The 11,864-nt window shown below is 42.3% G+C and overlaps 2 protein-coding genes across 2 annotated transcripts; both read right to left on the bottom strand.

Moving 5' to 3' along the window:
* Nucleotides 1–481: 481 nt before the first annotated feature.
* Nucleotides 482–7,251, bottom strand: LOC116614859. The gene is made up of 7 exons (XM_048726153.1): nt 7,008–7,251; nt 4,989–5,148; nt 4,417–4,607; nt 4,098–4,311; nt 2,914–3,076; nt 1,807–1,972; nt 482–859 (listed from the first exon to the last, which is right to left on the bottom strand). Exons 4-7 carry the CDS (start codon nt 4,292–4,294, stop codon nt 675–677), a joined length of 711 nt encoding a protein of 236 aa, XP_048582110.1. The 5' UTR covers nt 4,295–4,311; nt 4,417–4,607; nt 4,989–5,148; nt 7,008–7,251; the 3' UTR covers nt 482–674.
* Nucleotides 7,252–8,647: 1,396 nt separating this feature from the next.
* Nucleotides 8,648–11,453, bottom strand: LOC5507684. Its single transcript, XM_001628271.3, has 3 exons — nt 11,199–11,453; nt 9,587–9,915; nt 8,648–9,107 (listed from the first exon to the last, which is right to left on the bottom strand). The coding sequence occupies exons 1-3, from the start codon at nt 11,260–11,262 to the stop codon at nt 8,964–8,966; spliced, it is 537 nt and encodes a 178-aa protein (XP_001628321.1). The 5' UTR covers nt 11,263–11,453; the 3' UTR covers nt 8,648–8,963.
* Nucleotides 11,454–11,864: the final 411 nt, after the last annotated feature.

Raw genomic sequence — 11,864 nt, forward strand, 5'->3', positions numbered from 1 at the left:
AATTGAGACGGTCTCTTTCTTCTCGCAACAATTGAGTAGTACCTAAGCATCGAAGGCAGGTCACTTGCCCTCCCTCTTACCTTATTTATGTACCTAAATATGTATCAAGCACTAAGTGTATAAATCGATAGTTTAATAAAAGAAGAAACTGTATATTTTTAAACTGTTTTGTATATATTTTAGCGGAACTCTGTCAAACACTCGAAACCTAAATACCCCCACCTCCGCCCCCAACATTTTAAAGACCACTGCGCCGCCTCAGTAAACACTTTGTATTTATGTCTTATTGCAAAGGGGGCGCCTATTTACTATTTTGTTTAATATCTTGTGGTTTGTTAGGTGAGAGGAGGATAATTTAAATAATTAGAAGCTGGGCGCTAAGACGAACTCTTGCTGTCCGCGGGTTGACTTCAAGCAGTCGCCGCTATGTCGAGCGCACGGGAGGAATCTTAGAACGATGCTAGTCCATCTCAAACTGCTCTTCATTAATAATTCAGTTTATTAATTATTCATTACAACTTTCTTGTTTATACAATTGATGGCTGAAAGACGGCAAGCGATGATAAATAATCATACTCTCCGTTACACATATTTTTCAATTTTTGATTGTTTTTATAAAAATAGGCGGTGAATCTCCGTCTCTCCTCCGAACAAGGTGTGTGTCTGGAAGATGGTCAGACCTCACTTTTACATGAGCGACATACGTTGGAAATGGACGTGTTGATCTGAGTTAGTTTGTCTGGGTGCTTTCGGAAATAGAAGACTGTCCCACCGATGATCACTAGTATGATTACGCAAGCAATGACGATCCCAGCGATAGCAGCCTTGTTTGTGACAGTTCGTGCCACATACACACCGCCTACAAGTGAAAAAGAATGTGTTCGTAAGATCATACCTGTACGTGGCACTCAAACTAGCCTGCTAGCCGACTCTCATTGTTTGTGTGTTATTCGGAAATGTTTTATTACCCTCGGCCCAGCGCACCTCAGCCTTCGCGCGCACAGGGTTCCCAGTATTCGAAAATAAAACATTTCCGAATACCCCACAATGAGAGCCGGCTAGCAGGCTACACTCAAACTAGAAAATGAGTCAATCGGAAACCAATCCAACGGTGAAAAATCACCCAACGGTGAACAAGCATCAGTTATATCACATCTACAAGATGTCTTCTATGAAAAATTTTGTATTGTTAAGAAGTGAAGTTGTCCAGTCGTTAAAGAAGGCCAATCACGCTACCATTTTATGCTCCCGCTCAATGCCGAATGACTCAAAGCATCCATTTCCATCGGCTAATTCAAGCGAATAACCAAGATATTTTCATTCAAATACCGTCAACTACGTATCAGACTTCATTCGTAGATTGTTACTTTTCTTGCGAATAAACCGTTGTTTTTTTATTATAAACAAAAACAAAGGAGTGGTTGATTGACATTCTTTAAGAAGCAGAGTTGATGTGTCAATGGAATAATGATACAGACAATTGTAAATCAGACTGTGAAATAGACAGGGGTCAATCAACTACTAATACTCAATGGAATACTTATTCAAACAGGCGACAATCCAACTAAAACTCAAACAGGTCCCAATTAAATTGATTGACTGCTGATACTCCATGGAATACCAAAACAGACATGTGTCAATCAAACTCTAAATATACAGGTGTCAATCAACTTGGTTGACTGCAGGTACTCTATGAAATACCAATACCAGGTGTCAATCACAATGTGAAATAGACAGGTGTCAATCATAATCAGACTATGCTAATAGTGGTGTCATGTCACACTACAACACATCATGCCACGTCACCTTTGTCTGTCTGAAAGGAGACCACGCCCTCGTTGACACTTGCCCCAGGTACTTTGTACCACGTGCGTAAGTTTTCGCTGTCAGCGGAGCGGTACATCTCGATGTCATCCGTGACACCACGCACGATGCCAAGCTTCACTGAGAATTTCTCGCGCGTTCGTAGTGCCTTAAGACAGAAAAAGAGAGTTTTATATACTTTTTTATTAGTACGTCTTAACCTGTGACTACAGGTTGAAGACAAAATGTCAATTTCCATCGGTTAATTCAGGCGAGTGAGATACAGATACTTTCATACACAAATTATTCAGAAATTATGACTTCAATCATGAATGGTTATTTTGAAGTTTCCTTCGAGTGAATGTTGTATTTCTTTTGTTTCAAATGTATTGTTATTGACAAGAGCAATAGTGGCTGATCGACAATCCTTTGACATGAAGTACGGTTCAGGTGTATTGTTTGTGAAAGTCCCTAACGATCGATAACCTCAGGCCGAGGGGGGAGGGGGTACGTAGTCATAGGTATCATATGGAAAAAGCATAGTATTTGAAGATTTCTTAATAAGAAATGACCCACTTTTGCCACCAAGAGGGGGGGGGATGCGCAGTCATAGGTATCATATGAAAAAAGCATAGTATTTGAAGATTTCTTAATAAGAAATGACCCACTTTTGCCACCAAGAGGAGGGGGGGGGGGGGGGTGCGCAGTCATAGGTATCATATGGAAAAAGCATAGTATCTGAAGATTTCTTAATAAGAAATGGCCCGCTTTTGCCGCCAAGAGGGCCTGCGCACCCCCCTGTTTACGCGCCTGACCCTGGTATAAGCTTGTCTTTAAGGTATAAGTGTGTGTAGTTTGTTTATGTTTTCTTGGATTAAGTGCGTATTGTTTGTTCACATGGTTCTTGTCTTATCTGAGGGCTAATCACCTAGTTGCTTGTTGTAAAAGGTATAAGTGTGTGTTGTTTGTCTTACCTGAAGGTTAATCATACCTCTTGTCTTAGAAGGTATAACAGCGGTTTTTTTGTTTATGTTTTCTTGTCTTACCCGATGGCTTGACCTTGTATAGCTTGTTTTATGAGGTAAAAGAGCGTATTGTACAGGTTCTTACCTGAGGATTAATCAGTAGGAACTCACTAGCGTACTCGTCTCCCACGCCCATTTTACCGCCCTTGTCCTTCACCATGGCGTCGCCTTTGTCGGACGGCATCTTTTCCAGTTGGATATTCACCAGCTGACCGAGGGTGTTTTTCTCAAACCAAACGCCCTCACCCCTATAAAAAAGCACAAGCAAGGGTGTAACACCAAGAGATTTATGACTTTAACCAAACGCGTGGAAGAAAATATGGTTAGAAAAACTACAGACAACCTGTATCAAAGCTAGGTGACCTGCATAGTAATTGAGGTATCAGGGAATAAATAAATTACACAAGGTTGAAATTGTGTTTTATGCGCCTCTGTGATAATATTGTGGTTTCGCGACTGACGAAAGTTGTGTTACCAGGCCAGAACGCGTGAGTGACCTAGTGGACGACTTACACCTCAAACTCTGTCGTACTGTGGTATAATATAATTAGAAATAGTATAACAAGAAAGCTACAGACACGCTGTAGGTAACTAGGTGGTCTGCGTAGACGGGTTGGAATCATTGGAATCAGTCGAACGAAGGGCTATGATGCTCGAAACGTCAACGAAACTACCCTGTTTTTAGACAGGCGTAAATCATACTTCGACCATTGTGTTGATTCATTTCCCCTTACCGCACATGATGCCTAACTTTGCCGCGGGTTTTCATGTTGTAATCGTTTTGCATCATGCTGCTCATTGTTAGTAGATATTGTAGGCCTGATTACACGTCCACGGCATTGTTTGTCTACTTAGTACTGGTGTTTTCTTATGACTGGTGCTACGTTTACGTGACGCGGCTATAGTATACATGGATGGTGGATGGTAGTTCAGGCTTTGTACCCTAAGTAAGGGGACCAGGGTTTAAACCAAGGTCAGGTCAACTTGGTTAGTTATAAAAACCTGGGCCGGGTTCCTAGAAAGCGTGTTAACGCTGACCCAGGGATGAACGCTCTTTTTATCCAATCAAATGTCAAGATAGCCGTATTTATCCCTGGGTTAGCGCTAGCCTGCTTTCTAGGAACCGGCCCCTGGCTCTCGTCTTCTCCAATAAGGGTGTTAAGCATGAGGCCCTGTTTTCACAACTATCACAAGCTAAATATATTGACACATTGATAAAGGTATTTGTATTTTATAGTATACATGGATGAGACGTCGTGAAGGACTTACTCTCCAAACTCTATCGCACCACCCATTACGCCTATCTTCTTGCCGTAGACGGCACTATCACCGATGACAATGCGTCCCTTCTGGCTGCGGTTGGAGAAGTTGTTATTGCGTGAGCACATGTAGTGATAGGTCCCTGTTCCCGTAACCTTGCGCGGGCCCAGGTCAAAATACGTCCCTGCATCATCCAGCTCCGACATCTCGCCTCGGAACTGAGCTGAAGAAAACACAAAAAAAGTTTAAGAAATACTAACTGAAACTTAATGGAAAGATAAGAGATCCAGAATAATTGACAATACATTCAATTTGCCTTCGCACTTGCCTTCGTAATATAAGTTATTCGCATCAGGAATAAAATAATTTTAGGATTGAATCCTCGAGTAAATACGCCTTTATTATACTCCCATCGAATGTCACATAAGATTTCTGGAACTCGTGGATGTCGTGTTGGAGGTAGTCTTCGCAGATATCAGAGTACACAAGAACGACACAGCGACTTTGGAATAGTTCATCCTGAAAATTAAAGGACACTAAGTAAACAGGTAAACATTTGGCGAATATTCAAGAAAAAAGACAGTGGAGTTGCGTGGGGTTGCTTACCTCTAGCGTGGAGTTGCTTACCTCTAGCGTGGAGTTGCTTACCTCTAGCGTGGAGCTGCTTACCTCTAGCGTGGAGTTGCTTACCTCTAGCGTGGGGTTGCATACCTCTAGCGTGGAGTTGCTTACCTCTAGCGTGGGGTTGCATACCTCTAGCGTGGAGTTGCTTACCTCTAACGTGGAGCTGCTTACCTCCAGCGCGGAGTTGCTTACCTCTAGCATGGAGTTGCATACACCTTGCGTGGTGTTGCTTACCTCTAGCGTGGAGTAGCTTACCTCTAGCGTAGAGTTGCTTACCTCTAACGTTGAGTTGCTTTCAAGTGTGTCCTGGATGCTGTTGAGTATCACATGTGAACCGAGCTTCATTCGAAGGAAGTCTTTAAGCTCTTAGCTGCGACTCTGATCTTGTCGTGTGTACAGAAACAAAACTTTGGACTCGTTCATGGCTGAAACAACCCTGAAAAAGATACAGAAAAAATTCTTTGGACTCGATCAAGACAGAAACAACCCTGACAAAGAAACTCCAACAAAACTTTGGACTCGTTCATGGCTGAAAAAACTCCGAGAAAGATACACAAACAAAACTTTGAACTCGTTTGTGGCAGAAAATACCCTGACATAGAAAGCAATTCTTTGGACTCGTTAGAGACACAAATGTCCCTGGGCATTCAAAGTATGGGAACAATTCTTTGGACTTGTTAACAAAATACCCGCAATCTCAGCCATAAACAGTAAAAAGTGGTCGTCGTTAATTCTCAAAATCTTCTAAATCCACAGAACATAACAATGTGTATGCAGGCAAAACTGCACTTAAAGCCACTTTCCCATGTTATTTTATAAAAGGACACGAACTTGGCGCACACTTATATCTAGGACTCCGGTGAGAAGGCACTTCTGGTTAGAAGGTACGTTCATCCTCCCTGGTACGTTCATCCTCCCTCCTCGTTGAATTTCAAGACGCATCAAGGTGATAAACGAGATCAACTAGACCACCACGACTCAGATTATCCACCAATCAATTTACCAGATTGTCACAGGCTTCCCGGCCCCCAAACAAATAAAGCAACAACAAAAATCATGAAAAAAAAGAGAAAAAATATATAGATAAATTAATACGTAGCTCATGGGTAGAAGTCCAGCATGAGATTTCACCAAGTTCTATAGTCATTCTAAGAACATGTTGAGGCTCAGATACTAGCGGCAAAATGTTGTTTTGTTAGTGTGGCGCGTACCCTGGTTTTCGCGCGCCCCTCCCCCCACTGTGTTCGTGTCCCTGTGATGCATAGGAACCTATTGATCACTTGTGTATAATTCTTAAAGTTTTAATTAGTTTATATTTTTAAATACACTGAAATTCAATAGCACCCCACTTTTCAGTCTTAGAATGCTCCAAAAATAAGAACGGAGGCTTATCAAATAAAAATAGTGTATCTTTAAAATGCTTTTTTTAGTACGAAAACCGTCGCGCAATTATGTTCTCTGGGTTAAAATGAGGGGTTAAAAAGATGGAATGGTTTATCACGACCCTATCATCACACAAGCTTCAAACGTGCAAGGTATTAATCATTTCACTATCAGTCATTTCCATACAACTAGATTTTTCCACAAAAGCTCGTTTCTAGTTGTCTGTTTCTATGACTCGATGCTGTCAGAAACTGCTAAGGACATTTTATGCGAGTTTATGACTCGAGGGATAAGTTACGATTATATAGAGAGACAAGACAAATAGAAAAGACAGTTATGTTTGCGCACCAAGGTTAATCTGTAAATTAGTGATACAACATCTTAAATACATAACTTACAACACATTCATCTTCTAAATCAATGACCCCATAGGAACTACTATAATCTACAAACAATTCTTGGCATGAAATACCGAGCAATTTATTGTCTTACTCCTAGTTTATTTATTACTGTATTTGGCAAGATTTGACGACCGTACTATTCAAACAATTTATGGCTAATTATTTACCCATTTTTAAAACAGTGTGACTTTGAACGTTTAAAACAAAATCAAGCCCTAGCTATAATGTATTTCAAAATCGTTCGATGAATCATTATGTGCAGTGATGTCTGTTATTAAAATTTTCCACTTAATTTGCGAGCGGGACACTATGATTTAATCAGGAAAGCATTCTTGCTGTCTATTACAGCTACAGAATTCATGAAAACAGATATTTCCTATAACACCTGCGAAAATTATAGAGTCGACGCGTCACAGATTGTGCAGATGTACTTCATATAGTGAGAAAATAAATAAGTTTAAGCTGTGTTGTCCGTGGAATCCTTTACATGCAGTATACACGGCATACTTACAAACAGTGGTTTGGCGCAAGTAGACAAATTATAAAAGTTGAAGGTGACGATTCCCGAGCAGTCCCGCACCAGAGTTTAAGACATTGACTTGATAATGCGATAGGAATAGAGCGAAGTAAGAAACAGCTTACGCATGCAGCCTTCACAGCAATTTATATGACTGACACTGCCGTCTCACAACAACTCTTGTTGTATCGGTTTACCGCAAAGGTCAAGCTAGCATAGCTAATCCCGCCTTTGAATGAGATAACAAACAAGAGACGTCTGCAATCAGGTCTGTCTTCTCAAAGCCATTTGACCGTGACTCAATCATTTTAATGATTGATTCTTAAAAGAATCACAGCAGTTACAGACAGAAGCGCACTCGAGTGACTGTTACGAATAAACGAACACGCAGGGTCAGGAAATGCCGTCATAGAGAATACAATTATCTACTTCCGGCAACTAAGTAACCCCCGTCCCCTCCCCCCTCGCTATCGTGTATTCGAAGAGGTTGGAGAGGGGCTAGAGTTCTACCCGAGCTTCAGAAAAACAATCCGAAAAAACAACCCGCCTTTCGGGTTAAAAAGGTAGGTGCTGCATCCTAGCGGTGCATTCCCACACAAACCCCTCTTGCCGATATACACCTATTTCACCACCCTCTCTTGCCGATATACACCTATTTCACCACCCTCTCTTGCCGATATACACCTATTTCACAACCCTCTATTGCCGATATACGCCTATTTCACAACCCTCTCTTGCCGATATACCCCTCTCACAACCCTCTCTTGCCGATTTACACCTATTTCACCACCCTCTCTTGCCGATATACACCTATTTCACAACCCTCTCTTGCCGATATACCCCTCTCACATCCCTCTCTTGCCGATATACGCCTATTTCACAACCCTCTCTTGCCGATATACACCTATTTCACAACCGCTCTTGCCAGTATATACCCCTCACAACCCTCTCTTGCCGGTATATAACCCTCTCACAACCTTCTCTTGCCAGTAGATATCCCTCTCACAACCCTCTCTTGCCGGTATATATCCCTCTCACAACCCTCTCTTGCCGGTATATACCCCTCTCACAACCCTCTCTTGCCGGTAGATAACCCTCTCACAACCTTCTCTTGCCAGTATATACCCCTCACAACCTTTTCTTGCCAGTATATACCCCTCTCACAACCCTCTCTTGCCGGTATATACCCCTCTCACAACCCTCTCTTGTCGGTATATAACCCTCTCACAACCCTCTCTTGCCGGTATATACCCCTCTCACAACCCTCTCTTGCCGGTAGATAACCCTCTCACAACCTTCTCTTGCCAGTATATACCCCTCACAACCTTTTCTTGCCAGTATATACCCCTCTCACAACCCTCTTTTGCCGGTATATACCCCTTTCACAACCCTCTCTTGTCGGTATATAACCCTCTCACAACCCTCTCTTGCCGGTATATATACCTCCCACAACCCTCTTCATCTAGTTAATATTAGTATAAGTTATTATTTTTACTAAAACAATAAGACTTCAGTTCTCGTTTTCTATAAGTCAAATAGTTTACGCACCTCGTTGACTCATAGAAAACTCATAGTCAAATTGTTAAAAAGGAAAGGGAATCGAAAAAAACCCTCGTAAAAAAGTGAAAAACGTCTTTCGCGTTGCCCGTAGGCTGGAGCGGTTTATTCGGGGATACGACTTGAGATATCATTCGCGACTTATTGGAAATGCGGCTTCATTGGAATACACTTTGGCTACGTTGATTGTTTCCTTTTAATAGTAATCAGTGCTTTCTTTATTTATTCAATGTTATAGTACCAAAATAAAGAAAGATATAAAAAAGAGAAAGAAATGAGAGCAGTACCACCACGAACCAAGGAACAATGCCTCTAAAATCATAACCAAGCACAAAAAAAAAGGTGGATTGGAAAATCTACGGCATTATAGCGGCAAGCGTTTTAGCAGTCTATTCAAGGTAAGATAAACAGACGAATGGTGTTGCACTGATCAAAGAAGCCCTTATTGACGCAGCGACTGCCGTCATAAAGATCCACGTGACCCGTGGCAGAGGTGAACTTTGGGCAGTCCTGGAACACAATTATACCCTTGGTCCCCTAGAAAGGAATACACAGATATGATTACGAATAGAGATAAACGGGACCTTAGCAGGGGATAGGCACCCCCCCGGCCCCAATATTTTCCAAAAATATAAGGAAATGACCAGTAGGGGCGTGGCAGTGGCCTCCCCCTCAATATTTTTTTTACGTTCTTGTCTGGACTTATTTCAAAATGGCGGCCTGCAAAATCGTAGTTAACACAAGTCCCTGGAAGTCTACGTCGAAAACACTCAATGTGCACAGTTCTAGGGCGACAAAAAAGTGAAAAAAAAGTGATGGTATGTAATGTCCTAATAAGGAATTGACCGAGCGAGCTAGAAATACGACGGTTTTTTCAATACAAGATTCATGTAGCAGAAGCCATATTAAAAATACCCAGTAGACCCTGGGACGAGGTTGAAAGCGTGCATGACCGGCACTAAGAGCCATCATTGGTTTCTCCATAGGATGCAGATAGAGGTAGGAAAAAGTGGTACCTTGAAATCCGACTCTTTTTTCGATACAATCTGTGCCGGCCCTAGGACTCTCTCCAGGTATTGTCGCATGGTCGCCACTCGTATGATATACTTGGCATCCTTGTAGCGGCCAGTAGCACGTTTCGCCCTCTCCCCAGACCAGTTGAACTGCCCTCTTTGAATACTGATTTTATGACCAGAGTGAATGAGCGCGTAGCTGAGACGAATTGCGTACGTGTTGGGGCCGTAAAGGTAAGTCCCAAGCCCCGCTGCGTCAATCATGGCCGTGCGCCCAGAATACTTGGACACGAGCGGATAATTGTCCCACAGTGTAGAGAATAATGGAAACCCTGTGGTAGCAATAGTGAAATTTACTTCATACACAGAAAGCTTCAAATGCAAGGATAAGACGAGATCCATGTGGGATGATTTTGATCCTAGCCTGCGTAGCAAGCATTTCTGTGGAGTTTCGAGCGAAGAATGTGGCCGAGCGAAGAATGGGGAGAGAGAGAAGGAAACGCTTGCAAGCACTCCTAGTATTTTTCAGGTACGCCTCCAAGTGACAAACCTTGACAAGCGTGTATAATTCAAAACAGCTGTCAAACTTAGTCCCCCCCAAAACTTCCCTCCGATCTCATTTTGGGCTCATTCCAGGGTTTGCAGATTGAAAATTAAACTAAGAATTACAAAGTTTGCAAATGCGACTTTCAGCATCACATTGGGCACGATTTGGGTGGTCATGTTTTGTTTATAGAAGCCAATTTCGAAGCGAACTCACAGAGTTTACTAAGCGATGTTAATTAACATCATTCTATATGCACGCAGCTCGAAAACCTACCGTAGATTTACATAGACAAGGAAAGAGCCAAACTGCAAGCTGCAAAAAAGTTCCAATCCAACTCAAATGTCACAATTCCACCTTGACGGCGTGATCAAATAACAAGCGAGCATGTTGTCTTCCTCAATTCGCCTCAAGTTGGAATATATCCTTGCCAGGAACAATCGTCAAAACGGCTAACGAATTTCCTCCACCCAATAGCTGTTTGTATAACGCACCCCTGTCTCAGTTAAAACCTCTTTCAGTGGATCCTTGTGCAATGCTATTTGGAGAAATTGTGAGTCTGAATCTGCAAAATGTCACTCAGCCTTAGCTGCACCGCGCCAATCAGAAGCCTCAAATTCTGCTATCAGAAAATAATCGCAGACTCTCCGCTGAAAGACAAAAAGACAACGAGTGCTGGCAAGCGTTTTCTTCCCCTTCCCCCTTCTCTTTTTTTGCACTCGGCCCATTTCTCGCGCGGCCATAGCCCTGGCTCGCTCTCTAATCCTGCTGAAACTCCACAGAAAAGCTTGCTACGCAGGCCAACTAGATCCATGTGGGAATGATTTTGATTGCTGTACGCATGCGTGCTAATGTCGATATGTAGAGCAACTATGTAAATCAACTTTGGTCTCTAGAGGGATAAAAAGAGCAATGCGTATGAACCGTGTTCGCTCATCAAACCTAATATTTCTCGTAGTTGCGAGTTTATTTCCTCGGCGTTTAGACTTCAACTAATCATCCCTCGGTTGCGGGGACTTTTAATCACCGAATTCCCCCGTGCCATGCTATAACTTATAATAACAAACCTACCTCGTGTGTGGGAGATATGTCCTATGACACAAAACAACTCAAGCAGCTGGATTATACAGTTCATGGTAGTTTTGAAGCACTGCAAAAGTGATTTGTGTTCAGGCTCCTTTCGCAAACTACCACTAAAAGAAACTCTGACCTCATGATATAGACCCTTCAAGGAAAATTCCCTTACAACTGAAAGGCCGCATCATTAGTCTGAATCCCGAGAATCGAGGAGGGGGATTCACCGGAAGATAGGATGGATAAATATCCGCTTAGACAGCTTTATTTTCTGCCAGGCGTTCCTCGTTTAACACAGCAAGGGAGGCCTGGTATAAAACAATTTACGCTTTGCAAGCCTTGAAGCCTTGCCGTCGCCAGTCGAGGGAAAAAAAGAAGAAAATGTTTGAAAGATACGGTCTCTTTCAAACATTTTCTTCAGGTTTTTCCCCGACTGGCAACAATTGAGACGGTCTCTTTCAAACATTTTCTTCAGGTTTTTCCCCGACTGGCAACAATTGAGACGGTCTCTTTTAAACATTTTCTTCATGTTTTTCCCCGACTGGCAACAATTGAGACGGTCTCTTTCAAACATTTTCTTCATTTTTTCCCCGACTGGCAACAATTGAGACGGTCTCTTTCAAACATTTTCTTCATGTTTTTCCCCGACTGGCAACAATTGAG

Source organism: Nematostella vectensis, chromosome 1 (genome assembly GCF_932526225.1).
Source record: "Nematostella vectensis chromosome 1, jaNemVect1.1, whole genome shotgun sequence".
NCBI lineage: Eukaryota > Metazoa > Cnidaria > Anthozoa > Actiniaria > Edwardsiidae > Nematostella > Nematostella vectensis.